The 15,312-nt window shown below is 36.8% G+C and overlaps 3 protein-coding genes and 1 long non-coding RNA gene across 6 annotated transcripts; 1 reads left to right on the forward strand and 3 right to left on the reverse strand.

Annotated features, from left to right (window-relative positions):
• Positions 1–637: 637 nt before the first annotated feature.
• Positions 638–1,560, reverse strand: LOC132046325 (15.4 kDa class V heat shock protein). The gene is made up of 2 exons (XM_059436920.1): positions 1,278–1,560; positions 638–1,167 (listed from the first exon to the last, which is right to left on the reverse strand). Exons 1-2 carry the CDS (start codon positions 1,417–1,419, stop codon positions 896–898), a joined length of 414 nt encoding a protein of 137 aa, XP_059292903.1. The 5' UTR covers positions 1,420–1,560; the 3' UTR covers positions 638–895.
• Positions 1,561–2,980: 1,420 nt separating this feature from the next.
• On the reverse strand, positions 2,981–6,860 carry LOC132046323 (uncharacterized). 3 transcript variants are annotated; one of them, XM_059436918.1, is made up of 2 exons: positions 6,605–6,860; positions 2,981–5,053 (listed from the first exon to the last, which is right to left on the reverse strand). In XM_059436918.1, exon 2 carries the CDS (start codon positions 5,036–5,038, stop codon positions 3,137–3,139), a length of 1,902 nt encoding a protein of 633 aa, XP_059292901.1. In that variant the 5' UTR covers positions 5,039–5,053; positions 6,605–6,860; the 3' UTR covers positions 2,981–3,136. The 3 variants fall into 3 exon arrangements, with proteins under 3 accessions (XP_059292901.1, XP_059292902.1, XP_059292900.1); XM_059436919.1 differs by having other exon boundaries at positions 6,705–6,858; XM_059436917.1 differs by lacking the exon at positions 6,605–6,860 and adding an exon at positions 5,553–5,987.
• A 2,607-nt stretch (positions 6,861–9,467) lies between these two features.
• LOC132046326 (polyadenylate-binding protein RBP45) lies at positions 9,468–14,270 on the forward strand. Its single transcript, XM_059436922.1, has 6 exons — positions 9,468–9,793; positions 10,570–11,038; positions 12,986–13,041; positions 13,116–13,246; positions 13,325–13,424; positions 13,511–14,270. Exons 1-6 carry the CDS (start codon positions 9,530–9,532, stop codon positions 13,667–13,669), a joined length of 1,179 nt encoding a protein of 392 aa, XP_059292905.1. The 5' UTR covers positions 9,468–9,529; the 3' UTR covers positions 13,670–14,270.
• Positions 14,271–14,841: 571 nt separating this feature from the next.
• Positions 14,842–15,305, reverse strand: LOC132046327 (uncharacterized). Its single transcript, XR_009412684.1, has 2 exons — positions 15,076–15,305; positions 14,842–15,034 (listed from the first exon to the last, which is right to left on the reverse strand). It is a non-coding gene; the product is annotated as an uncharacterized LOC132046327 (long non-coding RNA).
• Between the last annotated feature and the right edge of the window lie 7 nt (positions 15,306–15,312).

The following is a 15,312-nucleotide window of genomic DNA, read 5'->3' on the forward strand; positions in this document are numbered from 1 at the left end:
TGAACTATTTTTTTTATTCAAGAAAAAAAAGCGAAGTGAACTCTTTTTTTGATCCGGAGGAAGTATTTGTTTTGGGTGTTCCTTTAGATGCAGACCAAATTCAGGATCTTGCAACAGAAAATCTCTTGGTAAAAGGGTGTAAGGAGGTCCTGTTTGGTACGAATCCGATTTAATCGATGCCTAGACTAAAACAAATTAGTACTAATGATTTGGCCCCATTTTTTTTCATGATGGAACATGAAATTGGTAGAAATATTACAATTTAAACCAGTATCGAAAGTTCAAATCTAAATCATTATGCCCTTCCCTGCTCCCTTGTAAAAAATGAAGATATTTTGCATATTTCCATCTCATCTGCTTTCTGCAATTACAAATTAAAATGGATGCCACTGCTCTCCAGAGAATGGATATTCTTCTTAATTAACTAAATTCAATTCCCAATGGTGCATTAAATTCTGAAACTATCATCCCCAGATTTTCCTTTGAGAGCATTCAGAAGATTTGGTTTTTATTCTTTTATTTAAAAGAAAATGTATATTGGACAGAATGGACCATCAAAAAAGGAGAAGGGATGGAAGAGGAGAAGATATTTAAACCCTGTATTTTACCTTAGGACTTAGGTGATGCAGGGTAAATAGACTGCAGGCCAAACTTTTGTTACAAACATATATTCACAAGCTTAAAAGTTTAAAAAATGACAGCAAATTCAGTTTAAGGATTACAATTAATCTAACTTATGTACAGACTCTCCAAGAGAGCACAATCTTGAAATCATTGTCTATTCCTGAGCAATGATCCCCACCACCCCCCCCCCCCCCAACCCACACAAAAAAAATGAATGCTTACAAGATTAAGTTTTAATTAATATCAACCAATCTTGTCTGGAAGAAAAAAATCAAGCAGCTCTGGCACCAAGATTCACCATTCTTTCTGGTAAGTCAGCTGGTTCAATGAAGAATCCCCTTCTCACAAGTGTTCTTGGAACTATGACTGTCAAAACACCATCTCTATAACTAGCAGAAATTCCATTCATATCTACCATTCCAGGTAGCCTGAATTTCCTCATAAAGCTCCTTATTGGCTCTGTGGATTCATCCGCAGCTTCAGTTCTTATTATCAGGTATCTTGAATCCTCAACTTCCACCTTTATTTCCTCTTTCTTCGCACCTATGAAGAAAAACATTCATCCAAAATTCAAGAAAACAAAGACCCAATATAGAACAAAGCAAAGGGTGTTCAAAAAAGAGTCTATTTAACCTTTTTGTGTGTGTATTTACCTGGAAGATCAGCAGAGTATATGTGAGATTCAGGGGTCTCTCTCCAGTGAACATAATTCTCAGGAATGAACTGATAGGGAAAGAGGAGAGGAGAGGTGAAGAAAGAATTCCAGGTAGAGGGGTGGAAAGTTGAGAACTCCATGTTCTTGGAAAAGAGAAGAGGATTTGGGAGGAAAAGTTGGTGGCTGGAAGAGAGGTGGTTGGTTGTTTATTTTAGGGGATGAAAAGAGAGTTGATTTTGACCTTATATAAGCCTAGCCAAGTTGGTGGCATTGGTGATCTTATTAGACGTTTCGTTAAATTAATGATTGGCTCCTCAATTCTTGAAAGCAAAAAAGCAAATATAATCAATCTTGAACAAAGAGATACATGTGAGTTGCTAGTTTGGGTATCAAATAGTGAAGTGACAAATCCACTCCAATTTTAGAAGAATCAAACAAAGTAATTAACTAGTTAGACAAGTGGGAAATGTTCCCTTTATTTTACTTTTTTTCAAAAATAAATTAATTCAGATCATTACTTTACTAAAACAACTAAAATTGTCAATGGAGTAAGATATAGCTTGAAAGTACAAACAACCCTTTTCCATCTAGCAACTCAACATTGAGAACTTGGAACAAGTTAAACATTGAGACTCTATTCATCTATACCTATGAGACTTATATCACTCACATAAAGATAATATTGTGAAATAATTAACAAACCGAAGTCACTCTTGGAATCATACTTACTATCACTAACATATATTCAGTCCAATAGATATGCACTTCATAAACAAACTTGTGCTCCTATAATATTTATCTAAATTAATATTTTTTTGAGCATCTAACTTAGTTAACACTCAACTAAATTTACGAGACTATAAGGATCAACAAAATTTATAGGAAAAAGGACCTCTCTATTAATAATGAGGGGATGTGCATGTGCATGATAAAAGTTGCTGAAGCCTGATACTTCAAATGTTGAAGGTAATTATTTTAATTGTAAATCGATTATTATAGCACTAAAATGTATGTGTTCGGTACTTTTAAACTTCCAAAGCGTGTAGAGTGGCATCATTTGTATGTTTTATGTACACAATCTACGTACTCAGTTCATTCCAAAGAGTAATATCAGTCCCATTTCCCTATTTTGAAACTTCTAAGTGCGAGGTCTAATAGCAGATGCCCAAGCTCAAAGGGAGGAAAGAAGAAAAGAAATTTATGAAAGATATCTAATAAAATAATTAACTTATACATATATGAAACACTTATAAAATGATATGGATCCAGATTGAGTGAAGTAGACCATGATGATTCATATAGCTAACGTGAACACCTAGTTAGTTTAGTACTGAGACATAGTTCAAGTGGATAGATTGTCAGTTTAATTCGGTTCAACTTACTTGTGTTAATACCAAATCTAGCCAAATATTCTGGTTTGCTGTTATACTGAACATATCTCTCAATGTCTATATTGCTCGGATTCTTCAAAAGCTAATCATTTTCAGGGGATCCAACACGGATATGACAACATTTTTGGAGGGTCCGAGCATAACCCAATATAATGACAGCAGAACAGTGCCAGTAACGTTATTTAACACAGTTGATTAACCTTTGTGATCCTTACAACTGGATATTGTGCAGATTGTACCGCGGTAGTCCTATATTATATATCAGACCTATGACCAGGAAAAAAAAAGTTGAGGTGATAAAATCAATTACTTGATGAAAAAAGCAACAAAGAGATTTCATATAGACTGAAAGCAATTTTGGAGTTTCTCCAACAACTTGCCCCTCGGATGATCAACATATAAATGAATCTTTGACAACAGTAAATATGAATTACAATATCAACATGGCTCTAGTGGATATTCTAATTCATGTATTTACTCCTAACAAAAAGCAGTTGCTATATGATGGAAAATTAGTGGAAGTGCCAAAAATCCTCACCGGAGAACGGAAAGGATTTGGTGTTACAGGATAGCTAAAATGTAAACCTGCAGCGCGAAGAACCTGTTTACCATTTGAGCATGAAATCTCGGACTCATTGGTGAAATAAGCTGGAACATTCATGGATTTTATCAAGTCAAGAGCTCCACCCCAACTTGAATAGCTTCCTAGGCCACAATTCAAAGCAACGATAACATGGGGAGTCGGCAGATATTTGGCCTCATCCTGGTAAAGACCCCTTACGAGATTTACCCTCACTCTGCTACCTATTCCAGAAGTGGTCCCGGACAAATTAGTTGGGACTTCTGGCCCGACCATTATCATCTGTATATTACCCCTCCCGTGGAGTAGATGACCAATCTCAGCAAAGGCGGGCATCCAATCTAACTCCCCTTCAGGCCCAATGAAGTGGAGGATCACCTCTTTGTTCTTGAGTAACAGATTCTTTGAGCTGATGTTCAGTGCTGTCAATATGTAATAAACTGTCAAAGGATGAGACAAAATATCTGCCACGGGACTTGTTAGAGGTAACGACCTGAGGTTGTAGTACTCTAGCCAACCAGATAGAAGGATTGAACTAGATATCCCATCTCTAAAATGATTATGAAAGGGTGAATCATGAGGGTATTCGTTCTCATCCAGGCCGCCCCATGAATCCCAAAGTCCACCGGGAAGAGGAAGAAGACCATATGGACAATGGGAATAACAACTACATTTTCTTCTCCACATGCCCTTTTGGTGAATACCAAGTGATTCGAGCCATTTACAAGGCTGCTCAGCAGAACAAGCAAAGACGAAGGTTTTCATTGCCAGCTCTTCTTCTCTTTCCATCATGGCCCTGTAAAGCCCACAAACGTCCTTGTGCGCTTCCATCCAATGCTGCTTCTGGCAGACCGAACTGCAATATACCACCGCAGAACAATGACCACAGCAAACCGAGTGTTCTCTGTGGACCTCTTCCTTACACAGCATGCACTGCCTAAAAACAGCTGCAATTGACTTCACATCAATAAATGTCTCCTCCTTTGGCGCTTCAGAATGCTTGGTGGGCGTAGAACTTGATGATGAGCTATACTTTTCCTTTTCCTGATATCCTCGACCAGGAGGGTATGAAATTGTTACTGCTACAAGATCGTTTCCTTTGGCCATCTCTGCAGGCCATTGGACATCAACAGTTTCAATAAAAGGTTCGAAATATATCACTTTAGACCACTTTGGAGCTGCACTGTAATCTTGCTGAAGCAAAGGGTGCAGAAGAGAAGCTCCACTCATAACTGCATACACAAATCTAAGCTCTTCAAGTGTTGGATTCCTAAACTGAAGCTCACCAGTGGTTGTGCAGCGACCAATGTCAATCACGGGATATCGATCTTCACCTGAAACCTCCAATGCCAATGACATGACAAATCTCTTATTTGAAGGGAGCATCACAGACTCCAGTTCATAAGTAACCCGTAAAACCTCAACATTTGGAACCCGAATTGTCTCCCTAGGACCAGTCATCTTCTTCGCATCATTTTCCGACCTAAACATATAGAGAGCTATATCTCCACCATCCCCACCAATAAATTGGATGCAAGAGAATAGCTGTTTTTTGGCAGACCAATCCGAATCCTTCCCAACTCTTACCCCAAAAAGATGACCTGTGCGCAACCGCCTCCAAGGATCAGTCCGATAGAGAGCTGCAGCAGCTCTGTAAATAGACTTAATGAAAGGTTGTGCAACACCATCTATCTTCATAAGGTTGGTTCCTGATCCAGGACCAAGTCCAGGTCCAGACCCAAATTGCTCTTGAAATCTACCAAAAGCATATTTCAAATGCACATCCATCTTAATGAATGACACCTGCACAAATTAGATGTCACACAACTCTAAATAGCCACCAAACCATGCATAAGTATCACAATAACAAGAAATGCAGCACCAAATTCAAGCAGAACAATGAAGTAGTAATCTGTAAGAACAATTTCAAGCAAAGACTGATCCTTTTTGGCATATCATTTCAAATAAAAAACCTAGAAATTGAATAAGAAAAAGTGTTGCTCTTACTTCACCATATCAAGAATTCTATACTAAATATTACCGACAAACAAGGCTAAATGGACAATTTATTCTTGTATTCCTGAATAAAACCCACAAACACCATGGATAAATAGAGCAATGCAAATGAATGCAGTACCAAATCCAAGCAGAAAAAAGTAGTAAGCTGTGAGAACAAGACTGCCCCTTTTATATCATTCTCAAGAACAAACCCAGATACTGAATAAGAAATATTGTTGCTTTTTGTTGGCACTAGCACGTGAAAATTTTGATGATTGACAAAGTGAATGAACGACGAATGAACCAGGTCAATGGACATGTTCCATCTCAGTAACAGATGCGAGATAAAGTGAATGAACCGGGTGCTTGAACCAGGTCCATGAACATGTTCCAGCTCAGAGTCCTGCTGCGAGTAGAACTCTTGAATTAAGAGATAAGGACTTGGCAGACAAGTTACTGGATTTCTTGCCATAATTATGCAGATACGCTTCAGACTCCTAAAGGGATGTTGACGCCGCATGACACGCAAGAAACCTAAGTCAACTCGAACCCTAATTCTTATATTGGGCCTCATCGTGTAAGGTTTGTGGTTAGCTGACTTGTTGCACACCAAAAGCTATATATATCCAAGTCCTCTCTTGAAGAATCTCACGCACTCACATAGAGAGAATCAGAAATTGAGTGAATACAGTCAATACAATAATTGAGAGTTTTGATTCCTGAAGTGCGGCCTGATACAAAGAACAAGATTGAAGAACCTGTTTCATAGAGTTATGTTTTACAGTTTTCAAATCTAGAATCGTGTATCAGGATTGTTTATCGAGTTGTGCCGATTGTTTATCGAGCTGTGCCTTTACCAGCTTTCATGGAAGCAATTGTCATAGGTATAAACATTTGTCAAATTCAGCTTCATTTTGAGGGCAACTCAAAGTGGGCTCAATAGTCCAGGGAGATTATTGAGATAGGAATTAGAGTTAGCTCGTAGGTTACAAAATTTGTAATTGAATTTGCATAGGCTCACAGTTGTAGAGGAGTTTTGGAAAAAATCCTGCAGATGTGCAAGTAGTGGTTTTTTCACCCTTGTGTCCACCTAAAAATAATGTGTCCTTACTTCCGTGTTCTTTATTATTCCGCAACCGTTAGCTTGGAACAGGTAGAGTAACTTTGATCTATCCTATAATCAAAAATCTGATATAACGCAAGATAGATATATCACTTTAACTTGCATCACATCAAGAATGTGCTACCAAACAATACCAAGAAACAAGGTGGAGGGAAAAAAAAAGTCTGGGTATTCCTGAAATTACTCGAAAACAGCAATGTTAAGTTTATATAAGAATGATCAAAGGCTCGTACCAGCTAAGCGAAGATGCAGAGACAAATATTTCAATTTAATCTGGTGCGAAATCAGTAGTAGTAAAGCATTTCCCAATATAAACAACCGTAGCAATATCACCTTGATTCTTGAATTTTATTGAAAAAAGCTGTGATATTTAGTATTCAAATACACACACAACAGTCAACTTTGAGTCGAGATCTGCTGACACTGACAAGAACTGTGTCTCTGAGGATTGGAAATCGGAAGATCATCGTGAATGGGCTCAATATTGGGCCTACGCTTTTCATATATGTCTTTCTTGGGTCGCTTTGAGGGGTTAAGTTTACAAATGGCCTCCAACCCGGTTTTGATTTTTTCGTCCCGCTTAACAAAATTTTGAAAAATAGTCTTGGCTTCGGAAAATTAGCTAGGCAAAGCAATTGTTGTTTGTCGGGCATAAGTTGTGGACATAAATTAGTTTTGCATACAAAACAGTTCAATATATTTTAAAATGATGGCTCAATTGACCACAAGTACTGCCTTATAGGAAAAGCTAGAACTTATGCTTGATCGGGATAAGTTGTGAACATAAACTAGTTTTGCTATAAGTAAGACGTTCAAGATATTTCAAAATTGTGAACCCGCTTAATCGACCACAAGTTCTGCCGTATAGGCAAAAGCAAAAACTTATCCCTGATGAGTACAAAAGTTCTTCCCACCAAAATTTTTCAAGTTAGGGTCATTTTCTAAAGGACTTTGTTGAGCGGGAACAAACATTCTAAGACCGGGCACTTTGGGACCACGCGTGTCATTTCCCGCGCTTTGAGTTGTTGCCCGATGAAGAAGAAATTGCACGGTTTGCCCAATTTTTGCTCTTCAAAACTGAACTTTTGCTTAGCGGGCATAAATTCTTTTAAGAGTGCGGGACTTAATTTTTGGAATATTATGATGCGAAAATATATATTTATGCTCCACAAAAAAGTTATTTGTTATGACCCGCACAAAATAGGAGCAGAAGTGCAAATGACTCCCCGATGAATTATTTGTTTCCTTTATCCCTCACAATGAATTTTTCCATTTCAAAATAAACAAATTACGTAGTAGATTTTAAATATCGAATACTTAAGAAAAAAAGATATATAAGTGGATTTTACTATTAGTCTCTTCTATGAAGTAGATAAAGATAAAACGTTAAAACATATCAAGGACATGACATTCAATTTTATCTCAACATATTTCCATAATCTGTAATGTAAAATTCGCAACTTTGTTGAAAATGTATTAGTTGTAACACGTATCCGAGTTGTTCACTAAAGTTCCACTCACTCTTTATGTATTGATATTGAGTTTTCTTGTGTATAATAAGACTACAGCACGGGCCCAATAACACTATGCAAAATATTGAATTATAGTTTTTTTTGTTTAAAGTACTCTTGTTTCACAATTCATCTTCAGAGATTGTCAAATGTAATCTTAATCAACTAAAGTCATTGAAAAGAGGAATAAATCATAATTTTGTCCATTATAATTCTTTATTTTCATATGTTTTTTAAAAAAGGAGTGACAATAAAGGTTAAGCCTAATGGAAACAACGACAGAAGATTTCAGCCTGTCCTTTTCTTATTTCAACAGCAGATACATAACAACGTGGAGATATTATGTAAGATCAGAAGATGAAGAAGGTCCAAATGAGAAAACGGAGCAAAGAGTAAAGATAAGAGTAAGAAGAGGGAGAAGGTTGGAGACGTCCTGTTAAACCTAAAAAATTAGTAAGCGGTCGAAGTTTTAGGAGAGTTCAAGAAGCGATAGCACGTGCTATACAAGAAGATGACTCTTGTTATGCCAGGCAGGCACGACCGCTCTATTGTGGCTTCTTATATAAGAGAATACATGAGATGTTCGATATAATCTAATTTTCAGCATATGATATTGTTTTAAAGAGAAATCAAAATATTCTATGCTTTTGTCTCTTAACATGCTTAATATATGACTATTTGATGTTGAATACTGAAATTAGATATGGTTGAAATTTGAAACTAGTATATGTGAGAAATTATAAAAAGTTGACTTCTTGTTAAATAAAATAAAACAAAAATCGACCACATGATTAAAATTTAAACAAGCTAGATATTGTTTGTAATTGGTATAACTACGGTAAGCGATAGTACTAGACGGGTGCTTTTAAAAGGCTTGAAGGCTATTGTATTTGTTTTTCTTCAGATTTTAGACATGTGAAAAAATAATGACTAATTACTTGTATAAAATTGCGAAATTCTTAATCTAAATCAAATCAGTAAAGCCAAGCACTAAGTTTATTCGATCCTAAAACTCAAAGGAGTCAGAATTTTAAAAAGGGAAAAGGTGCAAATATATCCTCAAATTTATGATTTAGAGCAGATATATCTCTCGTTAAAAAAGTGGTGCATATATATCTCTACCGTTATACAAATGGTGGAACTATACCTCTTTGCTAACAACTTGTTTTTAACTTAAATATTACTATTTAGTAGACACACGTGATAACTTTTTTCCTGATGGGTTGGGTCCGATTCATTTACAAAAATAGCCATTTTTTTAAAGTCAAGGTGATATTTTTTAAACAAACAAGCCAACCTACTAGAAAAAAATTACCTTGTGGCTTTAAAAAATAAGTTTACTAAAAAAATGGGTAGGCTTATTTTTTTAAAGTCACGTGACATTTTATTAATTAAAAAAATAAGCTAAATGATTTTTAAAAAGATTTGGCAGCAAAAAGGGCATATTTACATTATTTTCGTAACGAAATTAGTATATTTGCATCATTTGTGTAACGGAACGGACAGAAAATATCTCATCTCATCCTATATAAATAAGAAGCAATAACAAAAGCCACGCGTACGTACTCTTCTCGCGTGTTCCTAACATATCTCTCTCTCTCCCCCATCCCATACATCCTTCTAGGGTTCCGCCTTTTGTCAACAAGGATGCAACCAGCAAATTCCATGATTCCACCACCACATTACCAACAGCAGTGGCCGCCGCAGTATCAGGTTCCGCCGCCGCAGCAATCTGGATATTATTACCCGCCGCAACAGGGCGGAGTTCCTCCACCGCAACAACCACAGTACAACGCTGCTTCTTCTGTTCAGGCCAGTAGCGGTGATGAGGTCCGAAGCCTTTGGATCGGAGATCTACAGTTTTGGATGGACGAACAATACCTTCTCAACGCCTTCGCTCAAACTGGAGAGGTACCTAAACCCTGTTTTTTTATTATTATTTTCCTGTACAAAACGTGATGGGCTTTTTTCGTACTGAATGTTTATTTGAGTTACGTGAATGTGCTGTTCTCTATATTTTGTAATTTTGTTGTTAAAAGGTATGTGAATATATGGCATAGTTTATAAGATATGTGAATAAGATGTAATTTGTATTCGGTAACTTGTCTTACATGGTTTGGTAAAAGTTATCAGATTATGCTGTAGTTTATGTTCATAAGGTATGTGAATAAGATGTAATTTGTATTCAGTAACTTGTCCTACATGGTTGGTAAAAGTTACGAGCGTATGCTGTAGTTTATATTCAGTGGCTTGTATTAAGTTGTTGGTAAAAAGGTATGTGAATATGATGTTTGTATTTAAACTTGTGTTATGTTGTTGATATACAGCGTGTCAATATGATGTTGTTTGTATTCAGTAACTTGTGTTATGTTGTTGGTAAAAGACCTGTGAATATGCTGTAGTTTGTATTCGCTAATATTGCTGAACTGTCTGGTAAAAAGATATGTGCATACGTTGAAGTTTGCATTCACTAACTTACATGTTTGCTTCTTGAAACATACAAGAACCCCCCCCCCCCCAAAAAAAAAAAAAAAAACCCTTTTTTTTTTTTTTTTTTTTTTTTTTAGATCTAAGTTTCTCTACCCTTGTACTGTATGAGCAGCAGTTTTACTACTGTAAACAGTCTTCCTGCCTTTCACTTGCCTATTTGTAGTTTACAGAATATAAAATGTTTGTCTGTTATTTAGGTGGTCTCTGCTAAAGTTATCCGTAACAAGCAAACTGGACAATCAGAGGGTTATGGTTTTATTGAGTTTATTAGTCATGCCGCCGCAGAAAGGAATCTACTAGCATATAATGGGATGTTGATGCCTAATATTGAGCAGAATTTTAGACTTAACTGGGCTTCACTTGGTTCTGGTGAAAAACGTTCTGATAATACTCCTGAATATACAATATTTGTTGGCGACTTGGCAGCCGATGTCACTGATTATATGCTTCAGGAGACATTTAGGGCTAACTATCCTTCTGTGAAGGGTGCTAAGGTTGTAACAGATAAGGCCACAGGGCGCACCAAGGGTTATGGTTTTGTTAAATTTGGGGATGAAACTGAGCAGGTACGTGCTATGACTGAGATGAATGGACAGTTTTGTTCAACTAGGCCCATGCGGATTGGTCCTGCAGCTAACAAGAAGAGTATGGGTGGTCAAAGTCAAGGTATGCCTTAACCTAGTTGGTGCATGTACTGCTTTATGTCTTTACATCAGTTATGTGAATCGAATCCAGCTTGCAGCTTGATTGCTTGCCTCACTCGGCTTTTAGTTTTTGGATCTTTTGTCTTGTGTTTAGTTGTCATATGTTCCTTTAATGGTCAAGTTTAATAGCTCGAGGATGCTGTTGCTTTATTTTGGGGTAAATTGATGTCTATATGTGTTCTGCTCGCCTATGCAGGTGTTGCTATGTTTCCTTTCATTCCATTATGCTCTTGAATTCTTGATGAGTACCCAGCTATCGACGTCATTTCGTTCCATTAGTTAAAAACTTCCCCTTGAAATATTAAATCTCATAAAACTCCGCTTGTCTCCAAGCAGGATGATTGGAGGCTCTATGATTTAAGGGCCTGGATGCTCGTTTCAGCTGAAATGAATACCTTTTAGGACGTGGTGTGGCGTAAGTCAGTTTATTTAAATGTGGTTAAATTTCGCTATGTAGGATCCTCGTGACATTTATCCTTTTTAAGTTTTGCAATTTTTTCCATTACTCCGTACTCCAGTCAGATTGCTTTATCTTTACTTTCAGCAATTTTGATGTCTTTACTTTTCAGCCGTTTTACTTTATCATTACTTTTAAGCCATTTCACTTTATCATTACGTTTCAGCTATTTCACTTTAGCGAATTAGCGTTACATTTCAGCCTTCTATTTTTTAACTTCGATATCTTGTTAGACTGCCTCAAGTTGCATTTGGATCTTCAGTATACCTCTGCGCTTTTTAGCAGTCTCATTCATTAATTTAGTTAACCTAGTCCTGGATTCATCTCTTCGTTCTGCTCCATTTACCTCGTGAACCTGTTCAGTAAATCCCCTTCACAGGGATGAGAAGTTTCCTGCCACAATTATAATCTAATGCTGCCTTCTTTTGTTTCTTGTCGGTACAAGATCTTGGTACTCATTTTTTCTATATGTGATGCTATTACTATTTGGGGGTGTGTTCAAATTATGAAATATTCCGACTTAAAATACTTTTTTATTGTTCAGAAAATCTGTATATTTTATTTCAACATGAAAAATTTATGCTCAAATTCATACAAATATTAGGTCCTTTGAACCTCTATATTCCAAGCTCTTTCACATGAATGGGTCAGAGGGATGTATGGAAGCTAGCACCCCATTTCCTGCGTTTTCTCGTCTTTCTTGTTTAATAGTCACGTGCTAAAGCATTAAAATTATCTTAATGCATGAGATAGGATGTAATAAGATAATGCATGTGGGCTGGCAAGTTCACCATGGTGTATATACATCTTGTAAATATTTTTTTCTAATTGCTAAATCATATATTGGTCTTCCTCTTGTTCCTTTGCCAAACTATGGCCCATCCTTCACAAATTTGAAACATAAATCATTTCTTGCTTCTGAACCTCCAAAAGCACATCTGAATATATTCATTGTGGTATGTGTGATCCAACAGTTGAAAGGTGTGTCCATTACTCGAATGCTTGGTTGCCGTTCTAAACCGTTAGACATGCCTCCTATCCTGACTTTTCTTAAACATTTTAGTCAGATGTCTGTCAGCTTGTGTTCTCAACTCAATTCATATTACCTGTAAGAGCTAAAAGTTATTATCCTTTTTGCATTGTTGGAGCAATGCAACCATCAGTCTGATGCTTGATCTATTTAATTGTGAAATATGACAGTGCAGTCTTATCTCTTGAATCATATGTAATAGTGTTCTTTTAATAGGAACTTGTACACTGATTTATTTTACTGACGGTGATAGTGTCTTCTAACTGACCTTTGCCTTGTAGTGATGGTTAATGGTACATATGCTCGGTAGTTTTGGTATTCTACTGTCCGTTCTTTGCTAAAACGTGCAATGTACTTCATCTTAGTCATGGACCATAAAGTTCTCCACCCTTACTCCTCACATTTGCCTCTTTCATTTGCAGCTTCATATCAAAGTTCACCTGGAACTCAAAATGAGGATGACCCTTCTAATACCACTGTCAGTACATTTCTTTCTGGCATCATTTGGCATTCTGTTAGCTTGTACTCATATCCAAATGAATTTGATTGCAGATTTTTGTTGGGAACCTGGATGCCAACGTAACTGATGAACATCTGAGGCAGATTTTTGGACATTATGGGCAGTTGCTTCATGTGAAAATACCAGTAGGCAAGCGGTGTGGCTTTGTTCAGTTCGCAGACAGGTATAGTAATATGACTTCTGAAGATGATTATTCTCAATACTTGAAGAATTAACACATGGTCCATCCTTGATATTGCAGAAGTTGTGCTGAGGAAGCTTTACGGGTATTAAATGGAACTCAGCTGGGGGGACAAAGCATCCGTCTTTCCTGGGGTCGTAGTCCTGCAAACAAGCAGCAGGTAAATAATGCCGAAACAATAGTTCTGGTTTTGGCACTTCCTTGTTGATACCAATCTGAATTTTATGTTCTATCTGTCTTGTGCAGCCTCAGGCCGATCCAAACCAATATGGTGGTTATTATGGGTATACAGCTGGATATGAGGGCTATGGTTACGCTCCCCCTGCTCAGGATCCAAATCAGTATTATGCAGGCTATGCAGGATATGGAAATTATGCACAACCTCAACAGCAGCCCCAGGTCTGATGAAACCTTTATCTATTAACTAAAGCTTTTTACTTATTACCCACATCTCTATTTTGGAATGTAAATGAATGCAACATTCCTTAAGGTTATTAATATCTTTTTAGTTTTCGAACTGCTTTTGATCTTTTCTCCACGGTTTTTTTTTTACGGGTCTTTGGAGAACAAAATTATTCATTGAAAAGAATTTGATACTTAAACTGATAACAGCAGTTGCTCATAAAAAATAATGATATGTTCTGCATTCTCATTTCACTTCCTCTTTGCAGTGATCTGCTGGTCAAAGGAGTTGCTGAGTGCTTCCCAGCATGATTATGTATTGATGTTACAAGCTGCGCATGGGATTATCAGTTGGAATCCAGATTTATTATATTGCACTATCTGAGGGGTGTTGGGAACTTCTGTAGGCTAGTTCGTGGGGATACAATTTACAGTTATGGTCAACTGTTGCTTATCTTTCGTTAATTTGCTTTGTTTTTTTTTTTTTTTTTTTCCGTGTTTGCTATTTTGGTACTTAGATATGAAATCTAGATATACTTGGAGAAGTTTAGGCATGTATTTATACTTGTGCTTCTTGGCTATCCCAACATTGCTTAAAACTTTATTTTGTTTGTTGCTGTATGTTGGTTAACCTTTCAATAGCAGTTTTTACTGGTGGTTTCTCCAAAGATAATTGCATACATAATCTTTTGGATGCCTGGTCTGGCGTCTCAGTTGTATTTTTATTAAATGCTCGTAAGGCATTGTTTTAAGATCTTAACTGACTTTTGAGTCTTCAATTATTTGTGGCTGGCATATATTGTGTTAATGTCGAGTATTGATGTAGGATAAATTTTACATTGACGGCAACTGCCAGATGATGTAGTTAGTTCCCGCTACCCAGTCCCGTAATATGCGATGAGCAATAATAGGACCTACATTCGGTAGCATCCAGCCCTTTGGACTGCTAAAAAAGACGCCATTGGATTTTGATCCAATTCAAAATAGCATAGTTTTTCATAGTGGTAGAAGGATAAAAAATCACTAAATTCTTTTCTTGGCCACTGACGCTTCTACAACCGGTGGTCTAGGTTTTCTAAGTAGCGGGTATGTTTGTTACTTGTTTGCTGCCATGCCTCGGTCCCAGAACCCCTCTATTTTCAAACCAATAAAAAATATAGTAAGGGCAATCAATATGGTAACATCTGGCAATGACTACATTCTATACTCGGAAGTATCCAGTCACGGTATTAGTAGCACAAGAAGATTGTTAATCCCCACAAAATATATTTAAAACCATCAATTTGTTTGGGTAGTGGGTGCTTTTATATACTCGCTGCCAAGTTTTGGATCACATGTTTAGGAAGATGCAATCCAATAATTGCAAGACTTTTTTTTTTTGAACTGGTAACTGTCAATAATTGCAAGACTCTTGATAACACAAAAGTGCTGGAGCAGAGAAATTAACCAACTTCCAAATAGTACTTCTAATGCAAGGAGACAAATAACTGCTGATTTTGCTTTTAAAGCACATCATTCCCACCTCTTTTCATTTTAAATAAACGAAGATCTATACCATATACATTGGTATACTGAGTTTCTTTTCCCCAGCAGTGGCCAAAGAACTTAAAATGGAAATGTCAGGACACTCCTAGTTTAAATATAAC

This window comes from Lycium ferocissimum, chromosome 2, assembly GCF_029784015.1.
Source record: "Lycium ferocissimum isolate CSIRO_LF1 chromosome 2, AGI_CSIRO_Lferr_CH_V1, whole genome shotgun sequence".
Lineage (NCBI taxonomy): Eukaryota > Viridiplantae > Streptophyta > Magnoliopsida > Solanales > Solanaceae > Lycium > Lycium ferocissimum.

What these genes read in the sequence shown, in the direction of transcription:
- LOC132046325 (XM_059436920.1), bottom strand. Translation starts at nt 1,419, where the DNA reads ATGGAGTTCTCAACTTTCCACCCCTCTACCTGGAATTCTTTCTTCACC. An exon ending in ATACTCTGCTGATCTTCCAG is followed by an intron (nt 1,168 to 1,277) that starts GTAAATACACAC and finishes TTTTCTTCATAG; the next exon opens with GTGCGAAGAAAGAGGAAATA.
- LOC132046323 (XM_059436917.1), bottom strand. Translation starts at nt 5,822, where the DNA reads ATGAGGCCCAATATAAGAATTAGGGTTCGAGTTGACTTAGGTTTCTTG. An exon ending in GGAACATGTCCATTGACCTG is followed by an intron (nt 5,054 to 5,552) that starts GTTCATTCGTCG and finishes TAATTTGTGCAG; the next exon opens with GTGTCATTCATTAAGATGGA.
- LOC132046326 (XM_059436922.1), top strand. Translation starts at nt 9,530, where the DNA reads ATGCAACCAGCAAATTCCATGATTCCACCACCACATTACCAACAGCAG. An exon ending in TATGGGTGGTCAAAGTCAAG is followed by an intron (nt 11,039 to 12,985) that starts GTATGCCTTAAC and finishes TTTCATTTGCAG; the next exon opens with CTTCATATCAAAGTTCACCT. An exon ending in ATGACCCTTCTAATACCACT is followed by an intron (nt 13,042 to 13,115) that starts GTCAGTACATTT and finishes ATTTGATTGCAG; the next exon opens with ATTTTTGTTGGGAACCTGGA.